Source organism: Eretmochelys imbricata, chromosome 1 (genome assembly GCF_965152235.1).
Source record: "Eretmochelys imbricata isolate rEreImb1 chromosome 1, rEreImb1.hap1, whole genome shotgun sequence".
Lineage (NCBI taxonomy): Eukaryota > Metazoa > Chordata > Testudines > Cheloniidae > Eretmochelys > Eretmochelys imbricata.
The window spans coordinates 316,327,652-316,352,018 of NC_135572.1; the positions used below are offsets into that span (position 1 = coordinate 316,327,652).

The window sequence follows — 24,367 nt, forward strand, 5'->3', positions numbered from 1 at the left end:
TTGCTTCAAAATCTAACAAAGCCTTGGAGGAAAAGCTATTTTCACTAATGGAATTGCTATAATTCATGTGTAGAAAATAGTATAATTATTTCATTCAATATTGGCCCAATTCTGCAGTTTTGCCATTACTTTCGGGTCAGATCCTGCTACCATTGAAATCAGTCAGTGTACTAGTGAATAACATTGATTTTTTTTGCTTTGGAATACAGACTGAAGTGCAAAATTTATGGAATGAAAATTTGGTTATTCTGGATACTGCAAAAAGATATGGCTATGAGGTGGTTGATACTTTCATCATCACAATGGGACGTTACAAAGAATTTCTGCAAGGGAAGTGTGGATGTCATTTCCATGAGGTAGTCATTTATTGTTTATACTGGTCTCATTTAAGTATTTAAAAGGGCTTTTAACTGTCAGATGCCACAGTGAAAATATGTACACTATAGTGCATAGTAGTGGATCAAAGGTAGACCTAAATGAAGCTTGAAAAGGTTTCTAATGCATGTGAAGATATATGTAGCTCACCATGGAGGGGAACAGAAGCTGTGTAATGGCCAAGGTTCTGATCCTCCAAAGTATTTAGGTACTTTACTCCCAATGGGTTAGGTACCCATATACCTTTAAGAATCTAGGTCCAAATATGAAACAGAAATACCCTAAAAATGGAGTCCTATCCATGTAAACCCGGTGGAATCACAAAAGTGCTGTTCTGAAAATATACTTCTAACTAATGGAAAGAGGTTTCTCTGTGCAGGGCTTTGTTTCCAGGCTCTTAAGCTTCTCTACTCTGCACTGTATTATCTTGTTTCTTCTGGATCTGTTCAGTCTACCTATTTTGATATTGTCACCTACCAGTTGTTTGTCTCAAGTCTTACTTAGCTGGTTTATTAACTTCACTCATCCTGAATCTGCCACTGCATGTTCTCATTTGAGGAAGTGGGAGTTACAAGTATGTTGTTTGATTAGAACTTTCCTGTAGCAGGGTGTGTACAGGGAGAGGGGTTGCACTGGCAGAGGGTTGTGAAGAGGTACCATAATTGTGCTCCTGTCCGTGTATAGTCTTATTTTTGGCCCTAGTTTTCTCTTCTGGTTGTATACCTGAAGGAATTCTCTGTTCCATTTTACACTTACTGAGCTAAATTCAGCTTTATGTTGGCACAGGTACAAGGCCTTGGCAATGGAAAGCCCACCAGATGCGTTGCTGCAGTTGTCCAAAGGGTCTGTAGCCTCCCCTCCACTAGAGAACTCAAGTGCTTCCAGTCAGCCCCAAGAGTGAATGATGCAGGCTGGGGAGGGGGGCATGGCCAGGGTAGCTCATGTTCTTAGCAGCTGCCCCTGGCTGAAAACTAAACTGGCTCCCCTGGAAAACCCTGGGGAGGTCTATAGCATACCACACCCTGCCCTGCTTAGTGAATCCCCCAGGCTGGCACAGAGAAGTGTAATTAACTCCAGACCTCCTGGTGTCACCTGTACTGAATCTGGATGCAAGTGAATTAGCATCATTTTAGGCTCTCATTTCAGCTAACAGTATGTCACCCCATTTGAACCTTTTTGGTGTAGGGTTTGTGTTAGGACATGTTCAAAATGTGCTGCATTCCATTGCCCCAAGGGACTGTTAGAAGCTGGTGCAATGTGGAACAGCCAGAGGAGCTCCAACTTCCACCAAGGGTCAAACCCGCAAGCCCCACTATTGGGAGGGATGCAGGAGAATTGCTTAAAGCAACCTGAATTCTAATACATCTGAAGGCTTATTAGTTTCAGGATGCTATCTATACTGATCCCTGTTGTTTGAATTAATGCACTAGGCTCAACACAAGAAGGTGTGAGGATACTTAACATGGAGAAATAGACATATTGAATCTATTTCCCCGTGTTAAGTATCCTCACACCTTTTTGTCAACTGTCTAAATGGGCCATCTTGATTATCACTACAAAAGTTTTTTCTCCTGCTGATAATAGCTCATCTTAATTAATTAGCCTCTTAGTCCACCCTTTCATGTTCTCTGTATGTATGTATATATATATATCTTCTTACTATATGTTCCATTCTATGCATCCGATGAAGTGGGCTGTAGCCCACGGAAGCTTATGCTCAGATCAATTTGTTAGTCTCTAAGGTGCCACAAGTACTCATGTTCTTTTTGAAGATATTTCAAGTTGTTCTGGTTTCCTTTTGGATATATTTTGAGTGTCTTCTGTGTCTTTTCACAGTTAGCCTTGTTAGACGAGGGATCAGTTTTGCATTTGCATTTTTAGTGCCATAAATATATGAAACGGAGAAGTGCTCCCTTGATTTGAAGCATTGCTCTGAGTGAAACCGGAAGACGTTCTTCCCTGATGATCATATAAAGGTGCACCCTCAGCCTCACAATTGACTGTGATTATTCCGAATACGAGACTTGATTTAAGGAAGTTCCCTGGTGTCATCAAGAGAAGTACCATAGAATTCCATTAAGGTCTCACCAAAGTTTCTGTGAAGCTAATTTGTTGGTATGAGAGGCCTGTGCCAGGATTCCAGAGTTGAATTATTAATCTGCCGGGAGTCTGAACATTCCATCCAGGCATTTAGTTCTAAAGGAGTTTCAGTGAATGTCTATGTGCTACTTCAAAGCATTTCACCATGCTACTCTTAGGAATTTAAGAAACACAATGAGCAGTAAAGGGAGCTTTGGGTCATCAACTCATTTCCCTTCAAGTGCTAGACTCTGACTCCAAATCAAAATTATATCTGCTGTGAAAATCAGGACTGTGAACTCAAAGACAATCAGTAACACTTGGCCTCAATTCACGGCTTTATTTCACTAAAATCTCACAAGGGGAATAAAACTTCACAATTTTAAAATGGAAACTTTCATAAATCAAAAGTCAACTTTGTGTGGACTGTTTATATTGCACAATTAAAACGGAGGTCAAAGATGCAATCAGTCCACAATAATATAAGTAAACAAAGACTGGGCAGAAGTTGGTATAAAAAAGTCAAATATGTAGGAAAACAGGATGCACCAAAAGATGTTTTGTTTTGTTTTTTAAACCAAGAGTCAAATTAATTTACAAGGCTTCACAGGTATCTAGGAAAACCATTTCAAAATGCTGAGGGTATTCAAGGACTTGAGGTCAGAAAGAAACAAGCAGCTGAAAAAAACCCCTGCAGTTTGATTACTGACTAATGCTGCTATAGCCTCGCCTGATGCAACATTTAGACACAGGAATCTACAAGCTATTTCATTTGGAGAAAATCCTAGATACATTTTGGAGCTCAACCCCTGCCCCACCCCCAGACAAGATTTCTGGAATTTGTCTACCGTCAATACAAGCAGCTCCAAATTTCAGGGACTGCTAAATGCCTTCTGAATGTCTCAAGAGAAGAATAAATGCAACTTGCCCTTGGTTAAAGTGACACCTGTTTAATGTGATCCTCACTCTATCCAGATACAGGTATGTGCCTAGGGCTCCCACTTCAGTGGATGGGAGCTGCACGCTTATAAAGGCTGGACATGGCCTTGAGTGCTGGGTGAAAGTGCTGATTTCTGCTGTGTGGAAACACTGGGAAAGCTCTGATTTCCCACCCACCCACCCAAAGTTCCACAAAAAGTGAATCCAAAAATAAGGTTTCCTTCATTGTACACTCGCTTCATGTGACAAAAAAGTATGTGGCTAATGAAACCTAAGAACAGCTGAAAATCCAGCAGAAATCCAGGGTCACAATAGTAGAAGACAAACACAGATTAAAGAAAAGGAGTACTTGTGGCACCTTAGAGACTAACCAATTTATTTGAGCATAAGCTTTCGTGAGCTACTGCTCACTTCATCGGATGAAGTGAGCTGTAGCTCACGAAAGCTTATGCTCAAATAAATTGGTTAGTCTCTAAGGTGCCACAAGTACTCCTTTTCTTTTTGTGGATACAGACTAACATGGCTGTTACTCTGAAACAGATTAAAGAGCCTCCATGTGGTTTAGGGTTGCCAATTTGGGCTAGATGTATTCCTGGAGGTTTAATCACATGACAGTCTTTAATTAAAGATTCATCTTTAATTCCTGGAGACTCCAGGACAGTCCTGGAGGGTTGGCAATCCTAGTGTGGTGCCATCCTACCACCCCTGCTTTCTACCTAATGATTCTGACCATTTTCTGGTGGCTAATGGAGTCTATTTAATCCTCTCAGCTGCAGCATCATAAAAATACTGTCACCTTTTAAACCACAAGCTCTTGTTTTTCTGCTCAGGCTTCTCTGAGGCAAATGCTATCTCTGAGACACAACAGCCTCTAGGACTTTTAATGTGCTTCTGAAGGAGACAGATGCTGGGATCAACTTGGCCTTTGATTCTTTTCTGAGGTCACTGGAACTCATGCTAGCAAATCCTGATATGGGGTCCAGGCCTTTTGTTTCATGGAATTCCATGAGTGCTGCAGCCAACTGAGCGTGAGGAGAATTCACTCCCTCTCCTTATGGCTCAATCATGGCAGGGAAGGTGCATAACTGCATTGCCACAGGAGCAGCCTGGGAATCAGACAGTGGCTTTGAGTCACAATCTGCCTTCTGGTTCCACCCCTTGCTCCAGGAGTGACGTATTCAGCATCAGTCCTATACCCAGTGCAGCACATATCACCTGGTGAGCCAGTGCAGCAGTGCTCACAAGTGTGGTCTTGTGTGGGTTGGAGCCAAGAATCTCCCCATTCCCCCATCCTTTGCTTCCCTTGTGATTGGGGGAAGGACACAGAAACCCCACGGAGACTTTTTCTCCTTCCCACCCATCCCCCATATATATAATTAAGGCTGCAAGACTGTCATGGAGGTCACAGAAGTCACAGATTCCGTGACTTTCCATGATCTCCATGACTTCTGCACTGGCTGGTGCTGGCTCAGGGGCTGCCCGAGCTGGGTAGCCCCTGCACCAGCAGCAGCAGTTTGGGTGTGTGGGAGGGGGATCAGAGCTAGGGGCAGAGGGTTGGGGTGGTGCTTACCTCGGGTTGAGGGGCTCCCGCTAGCATGGCTGTGCACCTTCTAGGCAGCGAAGAGGCCGGTGGGGCCTGCATGCTGCCTGAGCCTACAGGCCCCACCTCCGCAGCTCCCATTGGCTGCGGTTCCCAGCCAATGGGAGCCGCAGCAGCCAGCGCTTGTGCCCCTCCACCACCTAGGAGCTGCAGGGACGCAGAGCCGGGTTGTGAGCCCCTGCCAGCCCCGCCAACCCTCCCCACCAGCACCAGCGGGGGTCCTGGACCACACACTATGGCCCAGCACCAGCAGTTCACTACAGCCACCTCCCAGCACCCGCAGTTCCCCCAGATTGCCCGCAGCCCTCCACCCAAGTCTTAGTTACAGGTATTTTTAATAAAAGTCATGGACAGGTCAAGGGCCGTGAATTTTTGTTTACTAAAAATATCTGTGACTAAAACGTAGCCTTACTTAGACACATCACCATGCAGATGTGCAGCAGAACAGGCCATAGTCTGGCCCTTAATGAGCGAGGACTCAGATGTGGTGTTCTTCAAGCCCACTACGGTTCCTTTCTGTTTCCCTAGACTTTTGCAGCATGGACCCCATGTTGTAGTCTTATTAGCTTTTGTAGCATAGAATGGGAATGTCTGGGTAAAATGCTTCCAGTCTGCTTTGTGCAGTATTGGGTGGATGATGTCAGTGGTTGGTTTTTGTTTGGTTTTTTTTTTTTGAAGTAGTTCTGGGTGAGCTCCCATACAAATTAGCGTTACGGATTAAATTCAGGGATCCCGAGGGACTCCAAGGAACTGTGTAGCTGCAGGAGGTATAAATAAAGGTGGAATTTGGCTGTGTTTTTATTTTAAAAATCCTGTTATTGACGCTGAGAGGCCTTTGTGACTGGAGCAGGAGAGGTATACCCAGGAGGAGGTTAATATGGGGTCCACTAGCCACCAAGCAATAGTCTAGGTCACTAAGTAACATCCGCAGAGACCCTCTGAATGGTTTTATACCTCCTTAGTTTTAACAGCCTTGGCCTCAGTTCATTTTTGCATCATGGCAATGGGGTGGGGAAGGGGAGTTCATAAGCAGTTTACGCTGTGAAAATGGCATTTTGCCTCAGAGGACCGACATAACAACATTGTGTAGAACTCCAGAACATTTCAGGCTTTATGAAACCAGCTGAGAGATTAAATCCACTGCGTGCTACTTTCATTTTTTCACTTAAAGTGACTCCTAAACCCCTAGTATAATGCTTCCCCACACCCACGCCCTGCGACATCTGAACTCAGCTACAGCTGTGTGGGAGGCTGGGAATGGAAGGCTGGCCATTTTGTGAATTTCATCAGTAGAAATGGATTGTATTCAGCTGCTCTCATTGAACCTTTAGTCCCTGTTTACACTTTCTGGTAAACCAAGGACCTGATTCTGTGAGGTGCAGTGCACCTGGAATTCCTGTTAACTTCATTGATCCTTCCGAGAGGCCACAGAGCACAATAACTTCCTGGAAGCCTATAGCACCATGGCTACATGTCCTGCTGTGACTGGGGAGGGAGCTGGCAACTACTGTAGAAGAAGAATCTCTCCATGTGACTAGTTTGATCTCTTGGTGTGAGGGCTCAGAATCTTGTACCTCCTGCCTGTGCCAGTCTACAGCCACTGCTAGGTCCAGGAGCCCAAGGCAACATATGCAAACTGATCTTTAACTAGTTTGTTCCACTCAACATGCTTAGGAAGAGAGCAGATGGATCAGGGGACACAAAAAGACCCTACACCTTCATGGCAGCTAGGACTGATGTAGATTTATTCTGTAACTTAATGGTAGTGGAATAATGTATAGTAAATAGAAAATGGCAGACTTTGGATTTGGGTATTTTAATCAGTGGCTAGCTGTAAGATGAATACTAAATTGCATTCCTTGGAGATTACTCTCATCAGGAATGTAGCTTGGGTGATTGGTTCAAGGTAGCATCATTTTGGAATAGTTCCCTTGATCTAAGGCACTAATTTAGAAAAATGAACCTCTGCAGGAATAGCATGAAAACAAATTGCTTCTCTTGGCTTAGCTGTATCAAATAGGTCTTAAAATATATTAGTGTCCTAAATGGATACTACTTGCTCTTTTGCAAACTTAGACAACTCCTCTCACTCACCCTGCTCAGCCTTTATAATTTTCACATGCTTTCTCTCCCCTCACATTTTATTTTGTGCAAGTTCCTGCTATAGGTGTATTATGACATTGGTTAAATACGAAAATTGTTTGAAGTGTCGAATACATGATTCCAAGCATATTTCACTTTACAAAACCCCTATGAAGCACGTATATAAACATGAATGCTGTCCCTAGCCAAGTGTGTATCTTGTTGCATACAACAGCAAAGCCGAGGACCATTAGACCTACATCACACATGATTTGCTCCTCTTTATTTTTAAAACCGATTAACATCTCAGAGCTCCCTTCTGCCAAATCAAGCAACCAGATATAGGGAGCTTTCATTTCCAGAACTAAACTCAGCAGAATGGGCTAATTATTGTGCCAAATGAATACTGTTTTGCCTGAGACCTTTTTTCTGATGCTTGTTGACTTTTCCTTTTGTAAGTAACATTATGTAGCACAGCTCTATTTCACTTTGGGGATGCGGCAAACCTCTGGAATCCAGTCCATTTTCTGCTTTCTTTTTCCTTCAAGGATCCTGCTTTATGATGACCTATCTTGCCAATGAAGGAACCAGCCCCTAACTTACCTTTCTAGCCAGTTTGTGTGCAGCTCCTGGGTGGTGGTGGTGGTTGTCGTGGTCATGGTTGTTTATTTGTATTACCATAGCACCTAGGAACACTAGTTGTGGACCGAGGTCCCATTGTGCTAGGTGCTGTACAAACCCAGAACAAATAGAGAGTCTCTGCCCCAAAGAGCTTCCAATCTAAGTTGTTTAGATCCCCCATCTCCACACAGGCTAAACACGCCACTTCCAGAGCAATCCCAGACTATTTTAATCCAAAGAGCAGGAGGTTGAATTGGGTATCTCCAGCACTCTGCTGCCACCAAGCTACTGGTCCGGCCTACAGAGAAGGTCTGTGCCTCAAGTATTAGGATTAGAGACGAACCTGAACTATGTAGTTCAGGTACTGATCTGGATCTGAAATTGCCAACAGTTCAGGGGTGCCCAGGGTTTAATTTGGTCCATTGTAGACCTCCAGGCGAGCTGTAAAGATTGAATCTAGGGGTTGAAAGAGCTACAGCATCAACTAGATGAGTTCAGTTGGTTTAAGCATTTTGGGTTCCTTAATCAGTAAGGGCCAGATTGAATAGTACCTGACATATTGATTTGAATCTTACACCACAGCTAGGCTCACTCTAGGGAATGGGACCAGCTATGAGTTAGGGTATCGGAGTCTGGTCTTCAAAGAACCGAGCTCTGATTACTCCATGAATTGTGCACATGCAGTCTTCCATCTTGAAGACCCATCTCCTTTTAAGTGCACATAGAAAACATTCACAAATGTCACTCTTTCTTTGCAGGTGGTGAAATCCAAAACGTCCAGTGAAAGTCCTCCCATTACAATGAAGCTATCAAGGCCCTATGCTCTGGGGAAATATTTCAACAGCCAAAGCAAACTCTCACAGCTGCAAGACTATGCAATGAATTCTCAGTCACCGTATCATGTCAGAGGTCCAATAAATCAAGTCTATTCTGAAATCCTCCTCAACAGGATCTGTGCAAGTAAAAGCAAGGCTACTGACTCATAGCCTCTATCAGATGAAGTTTTAGAGCAGGAGACTTCCTACTTCCTCAAATGACAATCCAAGGACCATATTAAATGTATTTACATGCTTCTCTGATTGGCTGCACACAGACCAATACCACTCAAGATGTGGCGCTTTTCCTAAAGCTTTATGACGTCAAGATCTGCCCTTTCGGAACTTAGATTTCGGAATGGCAAGATGGGGAGATGCAAAAAAAGGGGGGTGGGGAAGTTACATGAAATATTGCCAAATACTAGAACAGCTGCAGGCCAAGCAGCTGTGTATTGTGACAGTAAAGAGAGGGAAGGATATACACTTGATGTATTTGAAAAAGGATGCTTGATTTCTTAAGCAATAGATAGACTTATTTATTTATAGGTACACACTATAAAATTATCATATAGAGACATTCCATTCCATTTTAAAAAGCGTTATTACATACTGATCGGTTCACTTTCATTAGCAATACAGGAATATTTGTATTTCAGTGCTTGCCTCTCATGTATTGCAAAGGCCATTTTTTCTATAGTGCCAACTCTTAATTCTAGTGTTTACAGCTGACAGGCACATTTTCATCCACATCTGCAGTGGATCACGTTTTAACAAAAATAAAAAGGAAAGTTTGCATTATTTTTCTGCATGTTCTAAATCCAAGAGACAGAGGTGACTTAGAAGAGAGACTGAATATAACTATACCCACCTAACATGGATTGATAATGAATACCTTAGCATATCCTTGTTTATGAACCTGATTCAGGAAAATCTCCCTCTTGATGAAGGCTGCTTTAGATATGTTTAAGCACTTTTCTAATTGGGGGCCAATAAGCCTAGCCAGTACTTTCCTTGTATATGAAGTCCACTCTTTCTGAATTTACATAAAATGCCTGATACCTAAGAGTCCAATCCTGAAGTCCTTGTTCAGAAAAAACTCCTATTGCATGCATACAAGGACTGCAGGATTGACTGTAAAAAATGTGACTGTAAACAAATACTTTAAAAATAACTAATTCCTGATGTCTTCTGACACGACCGTATATGATTTAAGAGAATATGATGTGGGTTTATATAGATAAAAGCACCAGGAAATGTAAGGAAAATTTTTAGCATTAGATTCCACTGTCAGAGTCTGTAGTCAGGACTCTCTGCTCCCTCATAATGTGTGTTGTAGAAGGAAGCAAAAGTATAGGGACAATCTGAGTCATGGTCCCCTCTGTGTCCCCACTCTTTAGAGCTGCTTGTACTCCTTCACGGGCACATTATAAAATTTGCCCCTTTTGTGTGGGGAGGCGGTCCAATGCAGCAGAGCTAAGGAGCAGTTAATGGTGTGCTCTAATAGCAACTCACGACACAATTGACTTGCTCCTTTGTTTCAGCATTAACTCCCCCGGTGTGGCTCCCACTCTCCTCTGAACAGGTTGGCCATGCTGCTGGAGTGGAAAGTCCTTAAAGCAAACAGAGGAGCTGCCAATATTCACAGGTGGCTCTGGAGATTCATTAGGCTGGACCTAGGATTCCCTAGGAATTTTTGAGCGCTACATAGTTGGCAGCCCATATTCCTAGCTACTTACATATTGTGATCAGTCCTTCCCACAAGAAGGAGCTATGTGTTAGATTGTCCGTGAAGAAGTATCTCTGAATTTATACATAAGCTTTTTTATGCTATGATCCTTCACATGAAAGGGGAGAATATAGGCCTCCTTTGTATCTCTGGTAGATTTCTCAGTGAATTGACAGAAGCTTTTGCGTTTTAAGCCAGGGACAGTTCACGAACGTTGAAAGGATCCGTATTTGCTTATGTCCAGTATTTTGCAGGAACCTGTTGTGTACACACCATGCAACTTATGCTCTGCAGATCCATAACACTGGGGCAGTAGTGAAACACAGCCTTAAAATGCAGTGGCTTAATTTTGCACCACTGAAGTGAAAGGAAGCTTTTACCATTTGCTTCAATAGATGTAGGATCAAGCAGAATGTCTTATATTAGGCTAATTGTATATTCATGTATTATAACTTTGCTTCAGATGTTTGTGTATCACTTGAATCCACATGCTGGTGGGTTTTTTGTTTGTTGGTTAGTTTTTTTGCTTTACACAGCTGTAAACTGTGATCTAGAGGGTCTGATTGTGTGTGTGTGTGTGTGTGTTTGCTTTAAATCAAAGACCATTGTTAAAGCATCAGCTAGAAAAGGCCAAAGTTAATTCTAGTTATTCTGCAGCTGATACTGGCAAATGTGCAATTCATCACCTCCAGGTTCACCGCCAGATTATTTTCGTGTTCTGTATTTCCTTGTCTCAATATTTTTCATGTGTAGAAAGTTCAAAGTATCCTTTAATATTATATTTATATATATTTGTAAGAAGCTGGTGGTATGGTTTCCAAAGTGACCTTTATTTAAATAGTTCCTTCAGATCACCTGTCTCCATCAGTAATATGAGATCTGTATTTTTCTGAGTTCAAGATGTACAAAGAAAAGCACAATAAAATACAAAAGTACAGAGTTAAGTTTTTCTTTATTTCGAACACCTACAGGTATGTGAAAGAAAAGAACTGAGACGAGGCCTGGGGAAGCACCACCACTTAAACATTTGCAAATTGAAACCATCAAAGCCAATGAAGATACATCTTTGTCGTTATTGTATTTCAGAATTACCACTGACCATGAATGATCTTCTGCTCTAGAATGTGCATAGTACACTACAAGTGATTCATAGTTCAGTTATTTTTTCCCCTGTGCCTTTAACTTTGCTAATTATTCTGGAGAGATGACAAACATGGAGCCCACTGCTGAAGTGCTCATTCAAGGTCAAATTCTGCCCCCCATTACAACTCTGGAAGGCCCTATTGCAATGGAGCTGTTGCAAACAGTAGGGTGATCAGGCTGCTGTGGTGCATTTCCTGTCTGGTCTCTCTTTACACACCAGCATGTGGCTCAGCGGAAGTTTGGGGTGGAACACGGGAAAGGGTTTAGGCCACTACGTCTGCAACTATCCCGATTACCTGCAAACATAATACATGGGATGCAGGGAACAGTGTTCATGGCCCCTATTGCATCACTGGGAGTTTAGCTGGAGCTGTGGAATAATGCACTGGAGTCCCACAGACTGGAAGGGGAAGATTCTGTCTCCCACCTAACCTCACAGAGGTTGCCTGCACAATTCCAAGTTATTTAGGCTTTGTGCAGAGCCTCAGAATTTGGCCTTTGGACATTGAGGTTTTGTGATTAGGTCCATTCAAATGTGTATCTTAAGAATGATGTGAAATAACATAGCATTATTTTACTAAGTGTATCAGTTAGTATTGTCTTGAAGAGTCCTCCTCCATAAGAGATGCTGTATTTCAAATAACCCATATACAGAATTGAAATAGTCAACTATTAATACCATTACTTTCTACCTTACAGCCATTTAAGCCTGTTAATTTTCAGGATAATTTCTACATATAAACCTGTTGCATTTCTCCAGTTTTCTATTCTGTGATAAGATAAATAATAAAATTATAGCAAAATATATTTACTCGTGTACTGGGTGTGAAGTGCTGGGCATGCAATTACCTTTAGGATGAAACAACCACTTCTTATTCTTCTATCACTACTCTGAGCTAAAGAGAATGCTTTGAAGAAGCAGATATGTATGACATTAAGTTGACTGCAGTCCAGAGATCTTTCAGACAACTTTTTAGAGTAAGGCAGTTTTTTAACAGGTTCAGCACGCTGTTTGGCAGAGAATCAAACTGTTGAACAAAGTCCTGAAGAGACACATGAGAAACCTAGTCTTACCTTTTCTTTGTTTGCCCAGGAGGCTTGCATCTGGCTCATTTTATATCGTCGTTATATTTAAATATACCTGCTCTGGGCCCAACACAATCTCTGACCCATACTAGATATCACTCAGATTGTGCCTTGAGATGCTCCTGCTTTGCCTTGAGAATAAGGTTGGGAATGGGAGAGATTTCTGTTGTAAATATTGGGTAAGTTCAGCCTTCAGAACATCAGTCTTGGGGATTGATCCTGCTTCCAGTGATACCAACAGCAAAAGTTCCACCAATTTCAGTAGGAGCAGGCCCTTTGTCTGGAACCCTGAGCTGCTTTGGTGAATTTAAAGCAGTGACATTGCAGCAAACAGCCAAACTTATTTAAGTTCTGTATAAGCTCGGAACCAGAGAGCTAATTTTTGCTGCCACTTTTACCAGTTTAATGTGAAGTAACTCCAGTGTATTCAAAGCATAATGCAGGTGTACATGTTATCTATCTAAACATACGTGGTCCGTCCTGAACCACCGCCTGGCCCCTATTCCAGAAAGCATTAAAGCTTACGTTTAAATCCCGGTGGATTTAAGTGTGCTTAAGTGCATGCCTGATCTGAAGTCCCCGTGGTTATGTCTGCCCCATAGCAGCAAATCTCAGGGCCTGCGTCTACAGATTCAGGCTCACAGGAATCTCACTATAGCACTAAATATAGTCATGTGGATGTTCAGGCTTGGGCTCTGAAGCCTGAGGGAGTGGTGGTTTCAGAGCCTGAGCCTGACCATCTACGTGGCTATTTTTTTAGCATGAGCCCCAGGAGCCTGAGTCTGTAGCACCGGGCACTGAGACTCATTGCTGCAGGGGGCAGGGGAGGAATTTGCCATGTAGACCTACACTGTGAGATGCCCAGCATCCACTGAGCTCTCAGAATTCCATTGATTTACTCCAGATTTACACTGACGTAATTAACAAGATTTGGTTCCTGTCATTTCAAGTTATGTCATCCTGGCATGTCCAGTTGTTTTTTTCCCAAGCTTTGACAGTTTTTTTCACTGCATGTTTAAGTGCAATATTATAATGCATCCTTCCATGCATGTTCCTGCAGAGATCCTCTATGCTGGTTGTCTGGGGAGAACTTCCCCTATTGCTAACGCTCATGCAGCTCCCCCGGTGCTTGTGCTGGTCTAGATGAAGCTCCCGCAACCACTGGCAGTTTTAACCTTATGTCACTGAGACCTCTCTTAAGTGGACGTAGAGGACGCTGAAAAATGCCAGTGTCTGCAGGCCTTGTCTACCCTTCTGCTTCTCCAAGGGTGGGATATTATGCTTCCAATGAATCCTAGTGTAATACAACTGTAATGTAAGACTGGGCTAGGAATTCAAATACTTTTGATGCATTGTGGCAAAGCAAGAGTAGTCGTGAAGAGCCCACTTCAGAACAAATGAGTGAAATGAAAGTTGTCAGAAAGCCTTTGAAGTCAATAAATACTGTGGGATATTGCCAGGGTTTGAAGACCAGTTCCGTGTTTGGCACGGCTTTTCACTTACATTTTGTGAGAGTGCCTTTTATCTTCTCAGTGCTACTTGTCATTATCAACTTCCATGGTTTCCTTGTGATTCATTGGTTTAAGGAGCTTATAGCAATATTTCTGCATTGGCTGATAATGGCTATGCAGCCTCCCCAGATGGTAATCAAATTGTCTTACAGTCACTAGATCAGAGAGGCTTTAGTATTTCGACAAAATATTTTTGCTTTATTGTCCTATGCTATGCCAGAGCTAAAGATTATAGATATTTCGAGTGGGTCACATGTATATATGACCTACCATAATTATAAGAGGTTTTTTGCATCTAATATATTCAAATTAACCCCCTGGATCGTATCAATTTACATGACAACAAACATTTAAAATCTAGGCGCCCTGATCCTGCAAAGTGATGAGTCCCTGCAGCACAGGAACCATGCAGCACCTAACAGGATCGGGCCCAGAATCAGTTTCCTCAAAACAAAAAAAAAAGCCCTGCATGAATGAAAGCAATGCAGCCTCTTCCTCATGGGAAGCTATACTAGACTGATTATAGGTTTGAATGTGAGTTGTGGTGACAGATTTTTTTACACAGTAAGGCTAAATATTTTCCAGCTCTATAGAACTCTGTATCTCTGTGGCAAACTGTTTCCATTTACTTCTATCAAATCCTATTTTGTGTAATACATCTTGCCAAATTATTGTAAAATACATGCTAATGCGGGAAGATAGACATTTAATCCTTGTAACTACAGTTTTCACTCTGGTGGTTTATAGGGAGCACCGTGTTATTCTTTCTATTAAATAAAATTTTATAAAGGAAAACTGAACTATTACCCCTAACAAATGTTCTTCTTTGAGCAATTGTCCACACAGATTCAGGAGTGCCTGGGGTGTATGTGTACAAAGCCTGGTATCTGTGTGGACAACACATCTTGAAGAACCACAGTTACTATAAGGTAAGTAGCTAGCCATTCTTTTTAAATGATGTAAAAAATTAGTGTAGTTGATGTTATAACAGGTTTATTGTGGTGTCTTATTTTAGTATGAAATAATGTTTTTATATAAAGGATACACATTAAATAAGTTCTTAGATTATCCTGTCTCTATTTTTATTATTATTTCATGATTGGCCAATGAATAGCATTTGGCAAATGTTGGCTTCAATCTTGTAGTCCTTACACAGCCAAATTCCCACCGTTGGTATAAAGCTCAGACCCACTGTATACACTTGATATGGCTTTTAATTAATATGCTAGCCTGTGCTTTCATTTTGTGCTGCACATTCTTGATTCTAATATAATCAAATAATAATACTTTTCCCATCTACAATGATTTTTTCCAAGCATCACAGTGATCTCTACAAGCATTCGCGAGTTAACATACACAGCATCCCATTTTGCAAAGGGGGAAACGGAAGCAGAATATGAGTGATAAGTGACTTGCCCAAAGATCACATGACAAGTCAGGGGCAGAGCCAGGAGCTGCTGTTTCCCAGTCACGGTCTCTTCTTACTAGAACAGGTGCTCATATATTGATGACGAGAGAGGGCCATATAAAGAGGCAGGAATACAGAAAAAGCACACTACCTTATTTGAAGCTATTTATTGCTTCACAATTTTTCCTTGTCTGCTATTTGCAAGTAAACCTAACTCCCCAGAGGTGCTGTGTACATTTTTATCTGAATATGTGGGGGCAATAACACATGAAAAGCCTAATCTGTTGCACTGTGAATATTCCCTGAGGTTTTTTCAGTGTAAGGTGTGTATGTACAGGTAAATTACTTCTTCATATTCATTTATAACTAAACGATGTACCGTAGTTATTTCTTAATTACAGAATTATGTATGAAAAGTTAACAGTTAAAATGTTTTAATTTCAAATTGCTGATAAACATACTTTTATCTCTAAAAGTACTAATTCTAATTGCTTTGCTACAACTACATTAGATTCAACTTTCATGCAAGCTGCAGGATAAAATCATATACAACGCTTCTTTAGAGTACTTTACACAAAAATGAAATTCAGCACTCTTACATAAGAATGGCCATACTGGGTCAGACCAAAGGTTCATCCAGCCCAGTATCCTGTCTTCCAACAGTGGCCAGTGCCGGGTGCTCCAGAGGGAATGAACAGAACAGATAATCACCAAGTGATCTATCCCATCGCCCATTCCCAGCTTCTGGCAATCGGAGGCTAGGGACGCCATTGAGGGACCTATCCTCTATGAACTTATCTAGTTCTTTTTTGAACCCTGTTATAGTCTTAGCCTTCATAACATCCTCTAAAAGAAAAAGGAAGACTTGTGGCACCTTAGAGACTAACCAATTTATTTGAGCATAAGCTTTTGTGAGCTTTCGAATACATCCGATGAAGTGAGCTGTAGCTCATAAAAGCTTATGCTCAAATAAATTGGTTAGTCTCTAAGGTGTCACAAGTCCTCCTTTTCTTTTTGCGAATGCAGACTGACACGGCTGCTACTCCTGAAACATAACATCCTCTGGCACTCATTACTGGGTGCAGCTGAAAACTGGACTACAATGAGGGTGTGTACTTTAAAAAAGACAAAGTAAGTGGAACTAAAAAAAAAGTACTAGAATTATCATGATTAAACCAACATCACTAAGAAGTTACGTCCTTATCTAGGGACAAAAATGGAGAAGAGTCCCTGAAAATGTGGGTGTTCACATTAAGCTAATTTCAAGACAGGATATAGCCTATGCTATTTGGAGTCTAAGGACCCGATTCTGCAGGATGCTGAGTGCTTTCATCTCGTGTCAACAGCAGTTGAGGACAATCAACACCTTAGAATAGGGTATAGCGTGCTATGGCAGGAAATGATCCTAGATGTCAGCAACGTCTAGAAGAGTAAGAGGCCAGATTGTCAGCTGGTGTAAATCAGTGATGCTCCATTGACTGCAAAAGTCGTTCCTTTCTCTGTGCACTGAGGAAGGCAGTGTGAACAGCACAAGTTCATGTGGGTATGAACATGGCTTCAATAAGTTGTGTGCAGGAAGGGTAGATGCATTTACTTTGACTTAGTTTACAAAAAAAGGAAAATGGACATTAAGGGCCCTAGCTGCATGTTTCCTTTATTTGTGCTGCCAGCATCAATAGACTGCATTTTGCTCCGTCCATGCCCCAAGAATGACATAGCACTGATCCTGGAGACCCCCAACTTACATCTATTCCTCTTACCTGTGTTCTTTCCTTTAAATCTAGCTGCTCCACTCTTCTGTATCCCTTCTCCTACTCATTCCCTTGCTTATGGTCACACAGACAGCCATTGCTAGTCCAGGCTTATTGGCCATATTTAATAACAGAAGATCTGCCAAACTCTACAGCTGTATTAAATTCACACTTCCCTTGGATTAAAGTATGTAACCTCATAGAGATATCCTTAGTTTAGTCTGAACAAAGGCCTGATAAAAGCACAGTGACAGTGAAAGAGAGAAAAACACAGTATCGGAATCTTTTGAAAGATCTGTCTCAACATTTAACAGTGTCTATGGAATTCTTGGGACTTAAAGTGCATTTATAAAACAATTTATAAATAAATGCTGCCCCTGCTTCCCTTAATTAAAGTTCAATACAGATGTGAAGCATTTTAATGACTGATCTGTAACTCCAGAGGGGAGAGGAGGCTGTCTCAACAGCACAGTGTAGTTTGTGCAAATCAATTACTGCATTTTGTATAGGTTGAGTCCACCCTGTGCTCCGCCTGAGTAACCAGGCATTACCAAGGGGTCCTTGATGGACCATAGAATCAGCCACCCCATACCATGGAGAGCTGCACTCCCATGGCTGCAGTAGTCTTGAGAATCATTAGACTGGCCTTCAATGTGTGCATGTCTGGTCATCAGTGAATCCATGTGGTCATGGCTACAGTCCACCCAGGCCCTGCCCCCATTGTCTGGATGGAACTGTGTACAACTTTAGGTTCAGTGAAAGTGTATCCCCTCCCCACCTCTGATACCTGACAGGCCATTTGTATTCGTGTTCATTTCTCTCCCCCTCCCACCCCCATATAAGGTGTCCGTATTCATATAACACTGCTGATACTGCACAACACAAAGGGATGAGTTGCTGCACTCTTTGGGTTTGGCCAGTAGAGAGGCATAAATGAATAGTTCAAAAGCCACGTGACTGTGAGCCCATATGTTAGCTGGCTGCAATCCTATGCAGAACCCCTCCACAAACACAAGTCTTACCAAGAGCAGGAGTGATGAGTGGGTGTATGTGTGCCCCATGCACTGGGCCTGGTTAAACTCTCTACATTCCAAAGTGTGTGGACTATGGCCTCCCAGTTCCAGTATGCCCTTCCACAGCGCCATGTGCAGAGCAGCTGTCCCATCAGCTTTTGGGGGAGCTGGATTGGTCCTGTCCCGTCCATTCCGCTCTTCTCTGGCATATGCATAAGCAAAAGCACCAGACAGAACCTCTACTGCAAAGGTAGAGGGAAAATAAAACAATGTTGTTTCTGTTTGCGTTCTGTGTATCTGAGATTAAGTGAATACGTTTCAAAGGAAACTGCTGGGAAAAATGCTTTAGTGGATTTAAGGTTTTTAACAATAATTCACCCTTGGACAAGTTGCTGGGGTGAAAAGTGTGGCAGATATCCAAGCAGTGGATAGCATTTATATAATATAAATGGCAAGCAAAGGCAAGCCTGGCTTTACACATGCGCGCGTGAAAATTCAATGACACAATACCCATAACCCACTTTTTCTGCTTGTTCCTTGAAATCTTCTGCCAAGTAAACTTTACTGTTAGAAAGCAATCATTGCAATATGTGAGCCCTGTCATCACGCTTTTCGATTCCAATCTTGGAATTTTTGCAGATTTGTGTTCACAAATTAATGCAAATTATGCTGTAGGGATAAAAACATAGGGTCTAATCCTGCAGCCTTCACGCACATGAGTAATGCCATTGACTTCCTTGGGAACTGAGGGTACTCAGAGACTTTAAGGTCAGAAGGGACCATCATGGTTATCTAGTCTGACCTCCTGCACATTGCAGGCCACAGAACCTCAGAATTCAGCAACTCACAAAAGGAGTTCAGAATCAGGGCTGTGGTAAACTCACACTCACTTACCGATGTATAGCATACTTACACTCCTTTGCACACCTCCACTTTTTAACCCAGGTTAGCAGCTTGAGTTCAAATCAATAAGGGAGTCCTGGCTTGAGCTCAAGCTGCTAATCCAAGTTAAAAGCTGAGTTGCCGTTTCTTTGCTGTCATTTTAACCTGAGTGAGCTAGCATTGATTAGCTAACCCGAGTTAAGGTCATACCTTTTTTTGCAGTGTAGAGATGTCCTAAGTATAGTTTAAAATGGGTGGTGGTGGGGGTGGTGGTAGGGGGTAGAGGGTTATCCATGCAGCAGCAGAACGTGGCTGCAGGAAGTCAGATCGTGTAAGAAGATGGAAGCTGAAGTAGGGGAGGAGTGGACTTCAGCTTACACCTTCTTAGGCTCTCTTGCTAGTAGCTTCTCTTTCCATACTCCTTTCTTCAGTCCTTCAGCACACAAGATGCACCAATAGACTCCCTTACACACCCGTATTATTATAAAACTTTCTATTGGTGTAACCTGCGGGCCAAGAGACAAGAAGAGATGAATGTAGTACGAAAAGCTACTAACAGGTGGGGTATGAGACAGTGAAAGTCAAAATACATCCCTTACCCTTCTTTAATTTCCAACAACTTCTGTCTCCCTGGGTCCAAGTTCTGCTCTTTTCCATCGATGCACCTTCCCTTTCATACTATGTTCCAGCTCAGTGAGCCTAATTCAGGGATGATGTGCCAAGGGGAGGCACTTTATGCATTGGTAAGTGGTGTCCGTCTGCCTTGATTTAAATGCATGGCCATTGTACTCATGTAACACAGAGCAGAATTTGGACCTGAATGCATGAGTTACACCATATTACACACCCTGGCTCTCACATGTCTAAGGAGTCTGAATGTAAAGTGGTCTCACTTATACCACAGCATCTCTGAATTTGGTCCCAAATATCTCAAGGTTTCATTCCATAAGAAGTTGTTCCCATAGCGTCCGTTCTCTAGCAGTCTGTGGAATTCTTGACCTCTACAATTAGGGGAATTTTTTAAATTTGCCCACTTTGTACCCATTTTTTAATGTTTGAAAGTCATTTAGAGGCAGGTAAACTTAAAAATTAAGCACACATGCACATTTACAGGTACCCTTTGCAGTCATGAAATAATACAGATAATAATGCAAGGTATGTCTATTTTGTACAATGCTATCTAGTAACTGACTAATTTAATTGAGCATAAATAAAGTAATTACTGAAGGGCATACTGGGAGCGAGCTTGCTCACTGTTTATAATAATCTTATAAAACTGACAAGTTTTCTTCCCTCTTGGATGAACAGTGGCTTGATTTGGTAAGCCAGCCATTGAGCGCTGTGCGGCTGAAACGGCTGGTGAGGAGAAACGAAGGATTTGTTTTGAAAAATAAATTTTCCATGCAGGCACTTGCTAACAGGAGGGGCAATGATACGTCGCATTTGTTTAGATATTCTTCCTTTAATCCATGAATCTTTAAGTTAATTATTTTTTTAGTCAGGCTTGGTTGAGTTTGGTGAATGATGTTTATCCAAATAAGAGTTTGATTCTCCTTGGTAGCTTATAGTCAGGCAATCAGAAACTTACCCCAAGTTACTTTTCCTATCATGTGGAAGGACTTTAGCACCTTATGACCTGAATTCTGCTGTCTCTACCCAGGAAAAACTTCCACTGGAGTCAGTACACATTTTGCTTGCACAGAGACTACAGGACTGAGACCTAAGTGCATTGTCCTTACTGGTCAAAGCTACTCTCAGATCTTCAGCTAATATGTAGCAAGTTGGCTGAGGACAGGAATTTAGGTACTGCAGTGGGGCTCTGTGATGGGGTGGTCTGCCCCTTAAGGGCAGTACTGCCTGCTGGTCAGTCCTCCTGGTCACATGGCCTGGCTCTTTAAGAGTTTGGGGTGTCTGATACACAAAGCCTGAAGAAATATGGATGGGGAGAGAGAAAATGGGTCCTGGGAAGTTGTTGTGTTTAGAAGGAATCCTGTTACTATATCTTTAAGGGTCTGGGCCCTAGAGCCTGGCAGAGAGGATGGGGCAGGGCCCCCCTCTCACCCAGCCAATAAGGAATGGGCTGGGAGAAGAGGCCAGCATAAATGCTGTCTCCTCCTTCAGAGCAGGTCAGATGCTTGCAGATACTACAGGGAACAAGAAGGCTCCTGCAGGGCCCTGAGTCATCAGGGAGAAGATAGCAGCAAAGGAAGTCTGCCTGCTGAACCCGCCCAGCCTCAGGGTGGAAGGACTGAGTGAGGAAAAGGGCTCAGCCGGAAGAGGAGCTGCCTGAGGCTCTACACTGGCCTAAAATACATTTCTTGCTCCAAGGAGGAGAGCTAGGAAGCTCCTGTCTTAAGGAGCGGGACAGAGGGTCTAAAGAACAACCCAGCTGTGGGAAGAAGGCTGGGATTTCTGGAAGAGGGGAGGAAACTGACTAGGACTCTTATGTGAACCCAGAGTGGGCATGAACGCGAGTGGTTAAATATGTGAGTTATCCTTGTAGAATAGGTAAATAAACCAGACCCTGCAAAGAGGGGTTGAACTAATCTAGTATGGGTAATGGTCTCCAAAGATTGAAGTGGTACTGAGGAGAATGTGCCTGCAGGGTCATGATAGGGTCACAAGGGAGCGTGGTGGAAAAGAATGCCCTATGACAGGCCCACACTGCTTCTACTTCAAAAAAGCAACAACAAAAGCAGAATATGCCCCAGCTAACAAATGCAGTAGATAGCTGGGTGTGTGCTAGCCTGCTGGGCACTTAGCCCACCCCCTGCCTGAGAGGCCATGCCCTCAGGCTATGCCTTAGTCCTTCTCCTCTCTTGATCCAGTTTCTGTAATAGCATGTGAGATGCAGACAGTCTGGTTAAGTTCATAATTTACTGCCTCATTTGAACTTTACAATAGGCCTGTCTGATAGCAACTGCTAAACACTCTGGCTTGTGCTGCTATGAAAATATTTTTCTCTTAATCCTATTTTCTCTGCCACTGATATTACTAGACATCTTGGGAGTTATGCAGAGATGCCTTTTTCTCTCCCAGAGAGGCAAGGTGGGTGAGGTAATATCTTTTATTGGACTAACTTCTGTTGGTGAGAGAGAGGTTTTCAAGCCACACTGAGCTCTTCTTCAGGCCTGGGAAAGGACATGACGGTAGGAGTGCCAGTATCTCTCTCCCCAACAGAAATTGGTCCAATAAGAAAAGATTACCTCACCCACCTTGTCTCTAATATGCTGGGACTGACACGGCTATAACTACGCTGCAGACATTTTTCTCTCCCACTCACATAAGGTTTGTAGTTTAATGAAGCATAAAAGCGAATGTCTAGCAGATACAGAAATTTCATAAGAGGTTGAAGTCAATAATTATTTATTTGTAATGGTTCTATCTATTTATATTGTGTGGATAGGGGATGTATTGATTGGCACTTGCATGTATTGTGAAAAATGATTGCCCCATATGTTTTTTAAAAAAAACCTCTAGGCCAATGTTATTTTCCACTGGGGGAAATTTTATTAACCCAGATAGGGAAAGCTATTTACTACAACACCGAGGCCAACATTTTCAAACTTGAGTGCCTAAAGTTATTTTAATAGATAAGTGACCAGATTTTCAGAAGTCCTGAGCACTCACAAATCCCAATGAAGTTAACAAGAACTGCATGGGCTCAGCACTTTTAAAAATTAGATCACATATAATTATGTTGCAAACATATTTATGCTTGTTTTTACTTTATGCATTGTGACTAGTTCCATTTACCTCATCAGAACTCATCACATATGCGTAGTTGTAACTTTACCCAAGTCTTTGCAGATCAGGGCCTTAGAAACAAGATTTAAACATTCTCATAGACTTTAAGGCCAGACGGGACCATCATGATCATCTAGTGTGATCTCCTGAACATTGCAGGCCACAGAACCTCACCCACCCATTCCTGTAGTAGGCCCATAATCACTGGCTGAGTTACTAAAGACCTCAAATCTTGGTTTAAAGACTTCAAGTTTTAGAGAATCCACTATTTACTCTAGTTCAAACAGCAAGTGACTTATGCCCCACATTTCAAAGGAAGGTGAAAATCCCCCAGGGTCCCTGCCAATCTGACCTGGGGAAAATTCCTTCCCAACCCCAAATATGTCTATCAGTTAGATCCTGAGCATAATTCTTTTGATGAGAAAATTAGATACTTGCTTTTTAATAGTCAAGTATACTAATTTGTACATAAAAATTTTCCATGGAATTTCCTTCTGTTTTATTTCTAATAAATACTTGCATATGAAGAGAAGATGTTGAAATGAAAGGAAAATATAGTTACTGGAGCATTCGTCATAGCATAGCAATTTTGCTACCAGATGCTTTAAGTTATCATATGTATATTTCTCAGTCATGAGTATATGATATTCAAGTCAATAGCAACATTGCATTAATAATGCAACTTTGAAATAATTGTTTAATCTAATAGCATGCAGTGGGGTAGGGTGAAATGCATCCCAATGCAAAGGGCTTTCGCAAGACTCTCTGTACACCTTAAGCCCCATGTAACGTATTAGAGCTGATCAAAAAATTTTGAATGAAAACCTTTTTCAATGAAATTTGGCCTTTTTGTTATTACAACCGCCCCCCCCCAAAAAAAAATTATGCAAAAATATTTAAATTTTCTTAACACTTTCCATTTGCAGTGAAAATAACGGTATTAGTTTTACCTTTGTATCTTTGTGAATTTCTGTTTGGTTGGAGGCTGTTTTACATTGCCAGTTTTGATTGGCTGGCTTCATCACATAGTGAGGGGAGGTTCAAAAATAAATTTCTAAAATGAAAATTTCAATTTCAAAATCGAGTATGTTTCATTTAGAACACTCAGATTCATAAATTTTTTTTACAAAAAGAAAGTAGATTAAAATAATTCCATGGACAAGTTTGAAAAAAACATAAATTGGTCCATTTTTGCACTTTATATTTTGACCAGCTCTAATTACTGTCACAATGTGTGTGTAATGTATATATGCAGCGGTGGATCCCTCTTGAGACTCTTACAAGTGACCTGTACTGCAGAGTGAATCTCAGCCAATCTGAACGTGTATTCTACTAAAACACAGGTAATGGGATATCTGGCTTTGGTAACCAGTTTTGAATGGGAGTATCTGTACCTATATATTTTACACCCAAATTTCACAATCTGGTGCTAGCTCCTAATCACCTTTGTATATACATATTTGAGAGAGGCTTAACATCAACAGCAACAAAACCTGTTAAGCTTTCTGATACCCAAGGTACTGAGCACAACAGAGGAAGATTGATAAGAGAGAGAATAGTTTCTAATAAAACCTGCGTGGGATAATTCT

At 41.9% G+C, this 24,367-nt stretch overlaps 1 protein-coding gene across 1 annotated transcript in view; it reads left to right on the top strand.

Moving 5' to 3' along the window:
* The window catches only part of CPED1 (cadherin like and PC-esterase domain containing 1), a 215,442-nt gene extending 206,760 nt beyond the window's left edge, over positions 1–8,682 (top strand). The window contains exons 22-23 of the mRNA XM_077807831.1: positions 210–356; positions 8,455–8,682. Of these exons, the coding sequence (XP_077663957.1) occupies positions 210–356; positions 8,455–8,682 (375 nt within the window). The remainder of the gene's footprint in view (positions 1–209; positions 357–8,454) is intronic.
* Positions 8,683–24,367: the final 15,685 nt, after the last annotated feature.